Raw genomic sequence first — 14,923 nt, 5'->3', positions numbered from 1 at the left:
TTTGTTTAATTAATGACATAAAGACAGCTGACATCATTAGTATCCACACAGACAAACATTTCCAAGCGTGACTGGAAAAAATGCAGGACATAGTGAACATTTTAATGGACATAATAAACTGGATGCCTGCCGTGGATAGGAAGTGCCGGGGAACACAGTCACTACAGATGGACTCACTGTGTAAGTCAAAGGCAGAAAGACTTCAAACTGGGCACCAGAGCGGGCTCCCTGCGGCTGGAATCCGCGTTGTTCCTCCTCCAAGCATCCAACTCTTCATTAAGACCATCCGCTGTGAGAAACATGGGAAATTAGAGGATTACACAAACTACAGAGTCCGCTGGTGAGTGTCACCTTTTTTTCTTTCTTTCTTTTTTTTTTTTGTAGAACTTTTATCACCAACGAAAGCTCAGACGTGTGATTTTAATAAAGTAGGCACATCCGCTTCCATGCGAAAAGACGTTTTAACTTTTTCCCACAACACATGCTGGGCCATGTGCGTTTCTTTTTTTTTTTTTTTTTTGTAGTTTCTCCCAAGTGTTGACGTTTTTAAGCTCTTATGTGTAATTTGGGTGTTTTCTCAGAGAGCCTGATTGGATGCGGTGGGCTGTGTGTGGGGTAAAGTGCGTTCCTCCGATATCTGTAACCCAGCAACTGTCCCAGTGAATGACCAGTTGAACGAATCCTATTAATGACACTATTATTGAATCTGAGGAACTCCGTCGAGGGGCTGCAGTGTTCCTCAGGTCAAAGTGACTGCAGAACACTTCAGCCTGTTTATCAAGAGGTTTGTCAGGATAAACGTTTGATTCGGTAGTTTTTTAGGCAAATCTTATGTATTTTAAATATGTTAATTCAAACAGTACCACCGTCGAACTTTTTCGTCGGGGTTGTCTATTGTAATACTCTTATTTCTTTCCCAGGTATGGAGTTTGACACGCAGAAGTCCTCTCTGCGCACGCGCACCAGCACGTCTCCTCCTTCTACCTGAGCGCAGCGCACCTTGATCCAACGAGACGGAAGTTTTGTGACTTTCAGAAAACAGAGCAGACCTTTTTTGTGTGTGTGTCTCCGCGGAAAGTTCGTTTGGAGTTCAAGCAACGAACAGAGGATCCCCGGTCAAAGCAGGATGCCATGCGTTGGATTTTATGAGAACAATTTAAAGGGCTTTTCCAACTTTAATCTGTTGTTCAGCGACTCATGGTACGTGGTCTTTCTCTCTGAAGGAATGCAGAGCCGGGCTTGTTTGCTGATTTCATGAGCAGATTTAAAATGTGATCTGTAGATAAAAGCAGACTAGGTTTAGTTTAATCAGGAACTGCTTCACATGGTTTATTTGTCTCTATTTCAAAGACCAAAAGTTTTCAAGTTGCTTTGATAAGATGTGCATGTAGTGACATGGCAAGACACAGCACTACTTACCTGTATTTTTCTTCCTGAAACCCAAATCTTTTTGATAATTACACCAGTACAGATTGCTAATCATCATTAATCACCTGAATATATTTATTCATTACAGCTGAAGTTCAGTCCAAAGTCGGCGTGCTCTCCATTCAAGCAGAATGACAGCTCTCCGCAGAGTACTTCGAAGGCGATTGCACCCACTTAAGCTGGTGATAGTGGCCCTTGTCTTTGTCACATTTGTGTTCCTCATACAATGGGAAGTGGGGAGCCAGAGCCAGCAGGAGGACCCCTGGCTGAAGGAGATGGCAGTGAAGCGGGATGCCATGCTGGGCATGGTGATTGGAGCTGTCAATAACTTCAGGGATGCAATGCCAAAGATGCAGATCAGAGCCCCTGTACGTCAGCAGGACAAAGCAGACAGCACGTCCTGTCTGCCAGGTCACTACACTGCCGCTGAGCTCAGGCCAGCTCTGGAGCGGCCACCTCAGAGTCCTCTTGCTCCTGGAGCTGCTGGGAAACCTTTCCATACAGACTCACTGAGCCCTGAAGAGCAGAAGGAGAAGGAGAGGGGTGAAGAGAAACACTGCTTTAACTTGTATGCCAGTGACCGCATCTCCCTGAGCAGAGACCTGGGCGCAGACACAAGACCACCAGAGTATGTCAGCTTATATAATCTTTATGCTTTTGTTAAATCTGTACAAAATAATTCATGAAAGCTGGTGTGAGTGAATGTAGTTGACCAAGTAATGTTCAATTCATTTTCCAAATGAGTTTGATTTAAAAAAGAAAAAAAAAAAAGATATCATCTAATTGCACCACCTAGTGGGTGTAAATTTAGCTTTGATACTTTAGAAGAAGTACACCACTTTTGCTATTACTACTCCATGCATTCATGTATTGGCCGAGAATATAACTTAAAGTCACATGCTGAAATGCACCCACGCAGATGATTGTAATATAGATGGGGTAATGCAACACTGACAGTCTAACCCAAACAAATTCATCTTATTTGCTTTTCGCCACTGGGGAAAATCTCAGGCAGAAACCACAGAGATGATTGTTCTGACTGGGACTTTGTTTCAGCATGTCTGCCCAGTTACTGTGGCCAGTTCAGGATTAAAGCACAGTTATGATTGGCTAATTACAGTACATCTAAGTACATGTAAGTCCACATACAATGCCAGTATGTAGTCGGCACATGACACTGACATAAAGCCTGCCCATGTACTGGCTATCTTTTATAAGAGTGAGTTACAAAGTCTCTCTCACTCTGATATGGCAGGTATTGCAAAGGCTTCTACACATGCTGTATCACATTTGAAATGGACACCCCACAGGGGAGAGTCTGCAGATGTAATAACTAGACTATTGTGCCACTCAGGAGCTATACCGGACAGTCACATCTTTGTGCTCTTTTTTCCTTCTTGCTGCAGATGTATTGAGCAAACCTTCAAGAGATGCCCCCCCTTGCCGACCACCAGTGTTATAATTGTGTTTCACAATGAGGCTTGGAGCACTCTGCTAAGGACAGTATACAGTGTCCTCCACACCTCCCCTGCCATTCTGCTCAAGGAGATCATCCTGGTGGACGACGCCAGCGTGGATGGTAAAACTCAATAGGGCCTTTCAGGACCGCCCCGCTCTCTTTCGGGTTCGATTTCATGCTGCGTGTTGGGTGGGCAGCTCTTTGGTGTGCCACAAAACGTGCAGAGAGGAGCTCCCTGCTCCTTCTGTGGCCCATGAAGTGGGTTACAACGGGAAGTGAGAGGCTGCTAGTGAATACTTTCCTAAGAGGAATTAGCAGCAGTTGTGCTAAGAAACGAGTCAGTTAACTCTTGTAAACAGGTCCAGTGTAGGTAGGAAACAAAATGTCTTTTTCATCTGTTTTGAGTCTTAACCTTTCTGTCTGTTCCCTGTGAATGTTATATGTATGTATATTTGTACAATATTGACTCATATTATTTCTTCAAAATTGTCCCCCTCTATCTTAACTCCTTGTCTATATCCTGTGCTTTAGATGTGCTGAAGGACGAGCTGGATGAGTATTTGAAGCAGCTGAGCATTGTGCGCGTTGTCCGACAGCGCGAGAGGAAAGGACTCATCACTGCTCGGCTGCTGGGTGCCTCCGTGGCTACCGGTGACACGCTCACCTTTCTGGACGCCCACTGTTAGTCAACACCACTGACGTTACTCAAACCATAAAACCAGTTTCATGTTAGCCACACCCTTACTTACACAACGACAGGCCAACAATGCAGAATTTGAACTCCTTGAAAGCCAATGAATGGCTGCCATGGATTTACATTCTAAAATTTGCCATTTGCTGGTTATTGTTGAGAAAGATGTGATGCAATGTCCTAATGTGTGTGTCTGTGCGTGTGCGTGCGTCCGTCAACAGGTGAATGTTTCAATGGATGGTTGGAGCCTCTGCTGGCAAGGATAGCAGAGAACTACACTGCAGTAGTCAGTCCTGATATAACCACTATTGATCTCAATACCTTTGAGTTCATGAAACCATCCCCATATGGCCAGAACCACAACCGGGGCAACTTTGACTGGGGCCTGGCTTTTGGCTGGGAGAGCCTCCCAGATCATGAGAGACAAAGGAGGAAGGATGAAACATACCCTATCAAGTAGGCAAAAATGCTGCATGAATATAGAATATGATAAATACTGTATATAAACTCTTACCTCTTTTTGGAAATAATTCAAAACCTTGAATGAAATTTCTCCACAGGACTCCCACATTTGCTGGTGGGCTCTTCTCCATCTCAAAAGAATATTTCTACCATATTGGAAGCTACGATGAAGAAATGGAAATCTGGGGTGGGGAGAATATTGAAATGTCATTTAGGGTAAGACATTACACACGACTCATCATTGTAGATGTGCAGCAATATTGTTATTTATCATCGAGCCTTTTTACCCATTGTACCATTCCAGTATTCAAACGACTGCAAAGGTGTGTTTAACTATGTCAGTATGCATCTGTTCCGTGCCGTCCCCCATTAATTTGCAGGTGTGGCAGTGCGGAGGACAGCTGGAAATCATCCCTTGCTCCATTGTTGGTCATGTTTTCCGCACCAAGAGCCCACACACCTTCCCCAAGGGTACACAAGTGATTGCTCGCAACCAGGTACGGCTGGCCGAGGTGTGGATGGACGACTACAAGGAGATCTTCTACCGTCGTAACCAGCAAGCGGCGCAGATGGCAAAAGACGTACGTACTGCTTCTTATGTGCCTCTGAGATCTCTGGGAGTCTGTCCTGTGATAGTTTCAAATGTTCTGTCAAGTTCTCTGACTTTGATGGAGCAGTAAATTGCTCAGTAGTGTTATCTTCCACTGCTACGTGTTGTGGTCATATGTAAGTGCTTTTTAAGACCACTCATTATCCTCCCCCCTTGAGACAAGTTTGAGTGAATCCAACTCCAGCTTTAATTCAGATCATGACATACTTAATACACTCTGCAGGAGAAAGCATAGAATTACAGGAGGACTCACTGTTGTGATTCTCAATGCATGTTTTCTGTAGAAAAGAAACACATTCTTCAAAATGGAGAAAGATAGAGTAGCTTTTAGGAGCTGAAAGCGATTAAGTAACAGAGGAAAAGGGGCCTGAAGGAAGTCAGCTCTGGTAAATGACACTGGCTCTCAGCGTTTCCCAACATGTGGTCCCATAGGTGCTATAAACCGTTCCCTCAGGGCTGTACCTCACAAAGCGGGTCAGCCCTCTCCCGCTGCCTTCAAACAGACAAGCAGTCATCAACAGCTTCAAGGAACCCACTATAGTAGCTATCAGTGTGAGCAGCGTCCTCATCATTATAGTAAGTGCTCTCATTATTCAAGAGCACGAGGCTGCCTGAAAATCCTTTCAAATGTGCTGTTACACTTCAGTTTAAAAGGAAGTGATCGAATACACTTGTCTGTAGTTAATTCGTTTAAGGAAGGAGTCATTAGAGCACTGGAACATAGTCATTGACTTTAGAGAAGTAAAGTGATGAAGTAGAATATTCCTTTTTAAGGCTGTCTTAGTGTTTTTGTCTGTTTTTGTTTTGTTTTTTGCAATGTTTTCCTTTCTGTAATCCGATGACAGTTATGAGGTCAAGCTATTACTTTGTCCAATACTTTGCTTTATGATCAGATACCTGGGAAACTAATTCCCATCAGCCTCAGCTGTACTTTGTATTTAGTGGTAATTAACAAATGTAAAACTCAGATGGTGAACAAAGTGAATGTTATGCTGTACCATCAGCATTGTGAGCATGTTAGCATTTAGCTTAAAGCACCACTGTGGCTAAGAGCTGCTAATATAGCTGTAGATTCTTAGTCTTGAAAAAAAATGAATAGAAAATTGTGTGGACCTTATCAACATGGAAATAGTAGTTGTGGTCTTATGCTTAAAACTGCTTCACAGCCTTTCCTAAGTGACCTTTCAAAATGAGCCCCGTTAGTGTCCAGCATGCCGGCAGTGTGAGCTGACGAACTTTTTGGAAGGAATTGCTTTGATCTCCTGCCTGTTATTGTTTTAACAGAGGACATTCGGAGATATCTCCAAACGCGTGGACCTCCGGGCGCGGCTGCAGTGCAACAGTTTCTCCTGGTATTTGAAGAACGTTTATCCAGAAGTCTTCATGCCTGATCTCAACCCACTTCGCTTTGGCTCTGTAAGATCACACACCCCACCACCAGCTCTCTTTCCAAACCTCAGAGCTCTGTCTAGCCACTGTGGGTTTCCACTTAGGATCTCCAGAGGGTAGCGAGCAGTTCCAATTTGACACCACTGAAAGCACTCCAGAGACTAAAGTTGTTTGAACAGCTTGCACTAGATGTTAGTTTTTCATTTTGTTTCCTCACACTGCGTTCCCCTTCCCTTCTCTTTCTCTGTAGGTGAAAAATGTGGGCAAAGGCTCATGTCTGGATGCGGGAGAGAACAATGAGGGTGGGAAACAGCTGATCATGTACCCATGTCATGGACTGGGAGGAAACCAGGTCAGTTAAAAAATGTACAGTTTATCACTGATTGACAAAACATAGGATTGGCTTTAATTGTCAGTGATTGATTGCTTTTTTAAAAAAATCTTATTTTCCGGGCTGTAGTATTTTGAGTACTCCACACATCACGAGATTAGACACAACATTCAGAAGGAGCTGTGTTTGCACGGGGCAGAGGGGGCTGCGAAGCTGGAGGACTGCCAGTATAAAGGCAGGAACACATTTGTAGGAGCAGAGCAAAAATGGGAACTGAAGGATGTGAGTTTTTCTTTTTTTTCTTTTTTTTTTTTTGCATGTTTTTTGAATTTTTTGCATCTCTTCAGTATTATATGATTTTTAGATGCCTGGGTTATCATTTGTGTTTAGGAAAAGTAAAACCTTTGTCTTCTCTTCATATAGAACCAGTTATTCTACGTCCCAGGGCTGAAAATGTGTCTGAGTGCCCGTCTTGAGCATCCCTCTCTCGCCGTCTGCAACCCCTCAGACAGATACCAGCTCTGGTCCTTTGTCTGAATGTACAAACTACCACTTAAATAGCTACTCTGTATGCATACGCGTACTAGGACAATGGGTATACTATACTGTATGCAGTTAATATGCAAGTTTTGTTTTGTTTTTTTTAGATCGATGACATTGAGTTTTAATTTATTTTTATACATAGAGGAACTGAACTGTTGCTGCTGGAGAGTTTGGACTTTGGGAGAAATACAGTGTGGCACTGCTGGAAGGAAGCATTGAAACAATGCCCCCAATCAGACTGTGAACTGAGATTTGTGGAGCAATGAAGATGCACTGTGTTGATAAGTGCCTCTTTTGTGTTTGAGATGTTTTCATTACAACCAACACATCCAGTATTGGGTATATAAAGCTAACACTGAATATTTTCTGCAGAGACTTGTACTTGAATCTAAAACAAAAATATGCAAAAAGCACAGTGGGTCATGTACATTATGAACAAGAGGTTCAAGTTGAATACACAAAAAATCCCAAATGTTATGCACCAAAGAGAATGAAAGTGAGAATTTGAAACACACAAGAATGGTGAGCATTGTCCCTTTTTAAAATGTTTTTCTTTTTTTTTCTTTTTTTTTTTTAATGCAAAACCTGTTATTTGGTACCGTCCAGTGCGTTGGATAGAATTTTATTTTGGGTGGGGAGAATGGTTGGGGGATGGTGATGGAATGGGTGGTGGTATGTTGGAGTTGTAGCAATTTTATGTTACAGAATATCGGCCTCTGCGGTGTTGTGATCACAAGGGTCTTCAGATCAGGGTCGAAGTTCATATATTTGATTCCATTATTTTCCTGAGGTAAATTTTTTTTAGCCTTTAACTCTTAAGACCAGAAAAGTTACATTACTGCAAAAATGCATCTGTATTTTGATGCTTCATTAACTGCATGAGCACCATGAGAGAATTTTTTTTTTTTTAATTGAATCTTTCTACAAATCTCTTAATTGTGGCAGTGTTTGCCTGTATTATTTAAATTGTTATGCTTTGGTGTTTTAAAAAGGGAACTTTCAATGTAAATGAATGCACCCAATGAACTCTGCTGATGAAACGCCTGAAACTCTCCCTCTACATGGAAGCAGGAGTCCACAAATGAATTTTCTGGTGCAGGCACTAGTGTTTAGATGGCTCTGGAATATTGTGAATTGCTTTATGTTTGTGACTGGATGATGAACAGATCAAATTTGAGTGTTTTCCTTATCTGGGAACTGTTTGGTGATGTCAGAGTGCCTTGGTATTAAGTTGTGTTATTTTGAGCTCAATAAATTCATTTGGGTAGTACCAAGAGGCACTTTGTGTCATTTCCCCCTGTGGTCTGCAGAGGGCGCTTTACACTAAGAAATCACTGAAGTCACAAAAGGTAACAACCTCAATGCTCTGGCGTGATGTGTGCATGAATACAAAAATATTACATCAGGAGCGATTAAGATCAAAAGAGCAATTTTAATTTAATGTATTTCAAAATCATGTTAAAATGAAACAACTGAAAATGAAGTTGGCTCTATCTACACTTGGAAAACCAAACACATTGAAAAGAAGTGGTACCATTTTGTGCAAAACGTATGCATTTCACAGAATATGAAATAGAATTAAATAAATCAGGCACATGAAGCTTTACAACTCACAACCAGCATGAAAAAAAAGACAATTTTAAGATAGTGAATCAATTTACTCAATACAGACTTTTAGTAAACCACAATAAATACACATTTCAATATATCATTCATAATAAATACTGGAAAATAAAATCAAACACAGGATTCTTAAGTGGATGCTGTGTCATTGTATCTATGCTTCACTCACTGTATGCTTTGGCACAATTCATCTGTACTAATAGGCCATGTTGATGCCACTGATTGCCTGAAAGCAGTCTGTGCACTTCTTTCGTACCACTGAGGTGGCATGAGAGGTCCCAGCTACTCACACAGGATCACCAAAACTCCAGTACTGACCCTCGTAATTGTAAAGAATGGGCAGATATCTGCAAGCTTGGAAGAGGGACAAATACCTGTATTCATGCAGGAGCAAAGAGCTCAAGGTAGAGAACTTCAGCGACATATTACAGTAGCACTACCCACTACATTATTGCAGTCCCCAAATTGTTGAGCAGTGCATCAATTTCCTTTTTGTCAGTGATTTTATAAAGATGTGGTATAAGGTTATTTACAGATTTTTGGTAAACAATTTTTTTTTCTGGCTGTCGTTTTCAATGGCTCATAGGACTCAGGAGTCATTTTGTGTAGCTGTTAATTACTGATATGAATCGTGTTCTATAATACGCTTTGATTGTCAACCTTGAACATTTGTTTCCCCCATATACAATTATTATTGAAACCGTGACATACTTTTTATGAAACCGATGCCGCTTTAAATCAGTCAGAAAGATAGTCAATTAAAAGCAAGCCCAGTCCACGTTACCAATGAGTTTCTCTTTTAAAGAGAAAAGCCTGTTAAAACCCTTCAAACTATTGCACTTTACATTTCAATAGAGCAAATCAACATCATTGTTGGATCCACATAAATAAACTTTGCGTTTCAAAAGCACAAATTTCATAACCAGTTAATTTATGAAATACTGGCACATTATTTTGGGTCAATATTTTATCTACAGGACTGATTACTGTTGCTTTTCAAATGAAGCTTATTAATGCTAATTTAATGATAAAGATAGTGTTCTGTTGCCTATGATCAATCATAGAGCTTCTAGTGCTTTTAGAGATATGTCAAAGTGCTACTTTATTAATATCCCTGCATGAATGAAATGTTTCAAAGACTAAATCTTTGTTTGTAGCGACACTTGCTAATCATGTTACTGTAAGAGTGAACAGTGGGGGGGGGACACTTGAGGGGCCATAGTTTTCCACCGTTCAAGTATTTATCAGTTAAAACCAACTGCGTGCCACTAGACCCCCACACATAAGTGCAAAAGGCTGTGAATTGATTTTGACATGTCTAACATTTTATGTTATTGATATTGTATTCCAAACATACAAATAAGAATTCAGGCTTTTTCATGCTTTTCAAAACCATAGAAAAGCATATAATAGTGACAAAAAGAGGAAGAGAAATGCATTATGTATACAACACATTTTTTATATAAAACAATGGCAATTCTTTTTTTTTTTTTCTAAATGTCACTGAGATTTCCAAAACAGCATGCACATTGTTATCAAAACATTTACAATATATAAGTATACACATAATTCAGAAACAATAAATAAACTGACAATAAACCTTTTTTTTTTTGCACATTTGACACATACAGTAGACATAGAAAAGTTCCATCTACAGTACAATATCTGCTTAAAACTAGAACTTTACATCTGAAATTACAAGATACATTGCACAGCATGACATAACTGATGTTATAATGTGTTTTTGATCTTTCCGTTTTGCACTTAAGCAAACACTGTAGTGGAGAAACCTTCAGGAGCCAACACTTCCTCAAAACCATTTCCATCATGAACCTATGGCTTTATAGTTACAGATGAGAGTGTATGATGGTGCTGTAAATTGCTTTGAAATTTAAGGTCAGATAATTCAAAAAGGCCATGATTATGTTCCCTTAAAATACCATTTGGTCAGGCTCAAGTAAAGACGCGATAATGAAAGAACACTTAAGAAGGTGTGGCCCACTAAATGGCTGTGACCTCGGGGCAATGGTCTGGTAAAGGGAGGTTCTTATTATTGTTCGCTAGTAAGGTCAGGTCTGAGTGTCTATTCACACCGGTCTCTTGCTGTGGCTGTTCAGCCGTCATACACGAGCTGTGACTGCTGTAGGAACTCTGGGTGTTATTGTTCAGGTAGTTCTGGAACTGTGTCTGGTTCTGGTTTTCTGGCTGCTCCACAAACGCCGCTTTGGACAACGCCTTCTTCTCCTGATCGGGCGTGTAGCAGGTCAAAGCGGCGGCTGGAGCACCATTGCTCAGATTGAAATGGTGATTAGCTGTGTATTGTTCTTCAGCCTGATTCGAGCAGTCTGTGTACTGCTCAGCAGTCATGTTGAATGGTCCTTGGGCCACGCTGCCATTGGTCGTGCCGACCGGGTCTTGGAATGCTAAGGCTTCCCCGTAGGGTTCACTGGGTTGGCTGGTTTGGCCATTGGAGATGGTACTGGAGCTCCCTAGCTGATAGTACTCAGCTGAAGAGGAGTTCATTAAATAAGTATTTCCATTCATGTGGTTATCACGTGCCACAGAGCCATCGCTGTAACACAGCACAGAGGACAAGGGGACCACCTCAGTATGAGACACTGACGGGGTTGTCATGTCATCCTCGAAGTTCTCAGACTTCTCTTCATCCTCATCGTCCTCCTCCTCGTCTTCAGAGTCGCTGTTAGCTAGGCTCTGTGTGCTGGAGTCGGACAGCCCGCTGCAAACACTGCTACTATCCTCCTCATCTTCCTCATCGTCTTCATTCTCCTCTTCCTCCTCCTCCTCCTCGTCTTCTTCATCTTCTTCCTCTTCATCCAGCGGCTCCTCCATCTCGTCTGCATTCTGCAGGTGCATGCCGGCTGTCTGTGGAACGGCGTCTGACAGAGAGTACTCCAACCTGTGCTGGGGTTGAACGAGAGGGTTTCCGCTTCCCAGGTCGTTCGCGTCGCTGCGGTAACCGTTGGTGGGGGACGCCTGCTGTTGCTCGCGACTCTTCTCCAGTTCAAGCTTCATTATAGTGTGCAAGAAATGGGTCCGAACACGGATGGGATTAAACTCCACTCTCCCGGTTGAGTTGCTGCAGCCCTCTTTTGTGCAACCACATGGAAATGACATACGGTCCACCTAAGGAAAACATAACATTTACTGTGCTGTTCATTTTATTTTGAGCAGATGATTAATGTAGTGTGTTAATGAGGTGATTTAGCTACAAAAACAACAAAATAAAGCCATAGTTCCTGCACCTTCTCTTTTAAATATACAGTATGCCTTGCTGTTTACAAGTTAAAAAAAAATAGAACACTGACTGAAAATATGCATGTCATGGGATTTACCTGGCACTTGATCCCCGCAATGCTGCAGGCACAGGTCTCTGGGTCACAGAAGACTCTGCAATCACAGCCACAGTCCTCTCTGGACATCCGGATGGCCCGCAATTCATGTTTCTCTTCCACGTCAATCTTCTTTACCCCGGAGGAGCGCAGCAGCGCCCGGCGCTTTTTAGTGGTAAGCGGCTGCAGGAAGAAGTACTCGTCTACTTCTGTGTTGTCCAGATCGATGTCGTCGTCAGAGATGTCCTCCGCCGTGAGCGTGTTGGCCTCTTCAGACTCCACTGTGCCGTTCTTAGTCAGCTGAAAACAAGAGGGAATCACATCCGAGTCATTTTAGAAAAGTGAGGGAACAAAGAGCTCAGCCCGAAGACAAAGACAAAAACATATTTGATGCTGATATCGGTTGAACAATGATCATAAAATCCTTTGCACAGAGAGATTCTTTAAGAATGCTTTTGTTCATATACAGATCATTTACCTTGAGTTTGATTGAGTTGAGTTTCTCCTCCTTCAGGTGATCTCTGAGCATGTCTCTGTGGATCCTCTCCTGTTCCAGGGCAAATTCACCCAGAGAGTACTGCCTGACCCAGCTGTGCCTGTTGGACATGCCCAGCGTGCTGCCTCCCTGGCTGGGCACGCTGGTGAAGCCCTGCCGCCGGCTGAAGTAGTACACCGTCACGTTCTCAAAATGCACCCTCCTCGTCCGCAGGCGCTTCTCCCTCTTCAATATGGAGTCAGCTGCAAAAGGAAAAATGGGAAAAACCAGGGATGTTCAAAAAAAAAGTGGTACGTTGTGTGTGCTTGTCATCTTCGCCGTAAACTGTTTTTGACATTTCATTAATCCCATGTAGAAAGAATACAGCCACACGCTGCAGATTTTTGAGCACTGTTGATTGTTTTATCATTTCTTTCTTTCATATTGGCGTAGAGTAGAGCAGTTTTATAGCCATGTAAAGCCTGTTAAGATAAGTGACATGTTTATGGCAAACTGTGGAAGACATGTACTGGGAGTATAGCCCTTAAATATGAGGAATTCTTTCTTGCCATCTTTACAACGCGCCTCTCTGCATCTTGAACTTAGCACAGCTTTGTAGGGAGGGAATTTCATCACATCTCTGTGCTTCTGTCTGGCAAGTCCTCAGTGTGTCTTTTTAAGGAGAGCTCTACAAGAGGGAGGGGCAGAGAGGAGGGCAACGGTGGAGCATAAATAATCCCCTGCCTGGCCCAGAGATGAAGAGTGCTGGTTCACAGAAGCAGTGTTCCCAGCATTCAGTCCATATCAGACAGACAGGACAAATAGAAACCATCTGGTTCTAACAGCTCTCCACCCCACGCAAGAGGGACAATGCATTTCATTACAGATGTAGAGCTGTCAGACTGAGGGGTACAGAGCAGAGCCGTGTTTCATTATGTACCAAAAGAAATGCAGAGGAGGTATCGGCTTATTTAGGGTGTCGAAACAGTGAACAGATGTTAAGGTCCATGTTGTCATCATCTTTTCTTTTTTTTTTTGAGGATGGCTACATTAAAGCTTATAAGAGAAAACAACATATCACATATGTTTTTCACAGTTTTAAAAAGCTATAATCAGCAACTATTCCTGTACCCATGAAACGCTCCCAGACTCCAACCTTGACTCTTTTTCAGATTTTCTGAGGAAAACAAACACATTACAGATGTTTCTCCTCCTCTCCCTAACACCACAACATTAGATGTATGGTAAAACCGCTTAGGACTTCATTGTTTCATCCTGCTGCCAAGACGGTCAATCACCGTACACGTGTCACCTCTCAGGAGCGCGGTCTTCGCAGTGCACAGCTCTCTTGTCGCTGTTAGCTGACTTTCTCAAGCCCCCCGGCCACCAGCAGCTGCAGCTGACACAGAGGCCAGGCTCAGCCTCTAGGGACGCAGCACCCTACTTATGTCTCTGCCCCCGCCCCACAGGAAGGAAGCTTATAGACACCCATCTTCATGTCAGTCATACAGACAAAAAAAAAAAAAACGAACTACATTGTCAATTTCTTTGACTATATAAAAAAAAAAAAAACAGCATTTGCTTACTTGGCTAAAACATTTTAAGTTTGGAAAAGCAAGTAGCCAAATTGTGCACACGCATTCAAACACATACATGCTGTCCAAACATGACTCCTCTCTTTTGTTCTTCAAGAATCCCATTGCTTAGATTTAAAAAAAATTTTTTTGCCAGCAAGCATGTTAAGTTTTTCACAATCCCCCGAAGGATTAATAAAATACAACTGTATCATCTAGTTCGCTCACATTCTGTCTCATTTCTTAGATATTAAGATTTACATGAGCACTTTGTTACTTATCAGAGATGACTTCAGTGTCCTTTTGAACCTGCAGAGGAGACATGTCTTTTGAGGTTAGTTTATCTTCAATTAAAAGCGCATTCTTCAATACAAAGTCAGTTCAAGCCAGGAATAACTGTGGAATCTCTCAGCAGCAGATCTCTTTGGAAGCATTTGTATTAAGAAGCAAAACTGGTAAGCTTCATAGAATCTTAGCTGTGACCTTATCTTAGTAAACCAGGACTGTTCTTTTCAAAACGGCCTTTGCAGATCTGCAGCTCCATTTTATTCCTTGTTAATATTTGCTAATATTTTTAATATTACATAACGGCTGAATCTGTTGATCTGCAGCATATCAATCTGCCACTTTTTTGATAATTGTCTGAGTCACTTTAAAAGTGTATTTGATGGGTTTGGCCCTTTAATGTGAAGGATGCTGTTTTTCTTTGTTTTAAAAAATTGTTTCTGAATTAATATTTTTTGGTTTTGTACTATTGGTTGGGCACAAAAGGTCCCCTTAGGGTTTAGGAAATCGTGACAGGAATTTTATAGACAAAACAGTTGATTGACTGGTCGACTGATTGATTGAGAAAATAATCATCACATTTATCAATAACAATAATAAGTGGCAATCCTAGTCTTCACCCACCATGCGTCGCTCCCTATTTTGAGTGTGCATGTGGTGGGCTGTTATTGTTCACGCGAAAACAAAAACATAGCGCCCCCCC

The 14,923-nt window shown here is 42.0% G+C and overlaps 2 protein-coding genes across 3 annotated transcripts in view; one reads left to right on the top strand and one right to left on the bottom strand.

Moving 5' to 3' along the window:
- The first annotated feature begins 210 nt into the window (after nt 1–210).
- On the top strand, nt 211–8,189 carry galnt3 (UDP-N-acetyl-alpha-D-galactosamine:polypeptide N-acetylgalactosaminyltransferase 3 (GalNAc-T3)). The gene is made up of 12 exons (XM_023405557.2): nt 211–340; nt 921–1,200; nt 1,517–2,056; nt 2,835–3,007; nt 3,419–3,568; nt 3,800–4,034; nt 4,139–4,256; nt 4,421–4,621; nt 5,935–6,066; nt 6,290–6,391; nt 6,500–6,652; nt 6,794–8,189. The coding sequence occupies exons 3-12, from the start codon at nt 1,560–1,562 to the stop codon at nt 6,905–6,907; spliced, it is 1,875 nt and encodes a 624-aa protein (XP_023261325.1). The 5' UTR covers nt 211–340; nt 921–1,200; nt 1,517–1,559; the 3' UTR covers nt 6,908–8,189.
- A 136-nt stretch (nt 8,190–8,325) lies between these two features.
- The window catches only part of csrnp3 (cysteine-serine-rich nuclear protein 3), a 23,259-nt gene continuing 16,661 nt past the window's right edge, over nt 8,326–14,923 (bottom strand). For both annotated transcript variants that reach the window (XM_023405589.2, XM_087173770.1), the window contains 3 exons: nt 12,365–12,624; nt 11,890–12,186; nt 8,326–11,680 (listed from right to left, as the gene is read on the bottom strand). In XM_023405589.2, the coding sequence (XP_023261357.1) occupies nt 10,538–11,680; nt 11,890–12,186; nt 12,365–12,624 (1,700 nt within the window). In that variant the 3' untranslated portion in view covers nt 8,326–10,537. The remainder of the gene's footprint in view (nt 11,681–11,889; nt 12,187–12,364; nt 12,625–14,923) is intronic.

This window comes from Seriola lalandi, unplaced genomic scaffold, assembly GCF_002814215.2.
Source record: "Seriola lalandi dorsalis isolate HSWRI2012SDOR001 ecotype SW California unplaced genomic scaffold, Sedor1 jcf7180002054279, whole genome shotgun sequence".
NCBI lineage: Eukaryota > Metazoa > Chordata > Actinopteri > Carangiformes > Carangidae > Seriola > Seriola lalandi.
This window is presented reverse-complemented; position numbering and strand designations above follow the sequence as displayed.

What these genes read in the sequence shown, in the direction of transcription:
- galnt3 (XM_023405557.2), top strand. Translation starts at nt 1,560, where the DNA reads ATGACAGCTCTCCGCAGAGTACTTCGAAGGCGATTGCACCCACTTAAG. An exon ending in GGACGACGCCAGCGTGGATG is followed by an intron (nt 3,008 to 3,418) that starts GTAAAACTCAAT and finishes CCTGTGCTTTAG; the next exon opens with ATGTGCTGAAGGACGAGCTG. An exon ending in CGGCGCAGATGGCAAAAGAC is followed by an intron (nt 4,622 to 5,934) that starts GTACGTACTGCT and finishes TTGTTTTAACAG; the next exon opens with AGGACATTCGGAGATATCTC.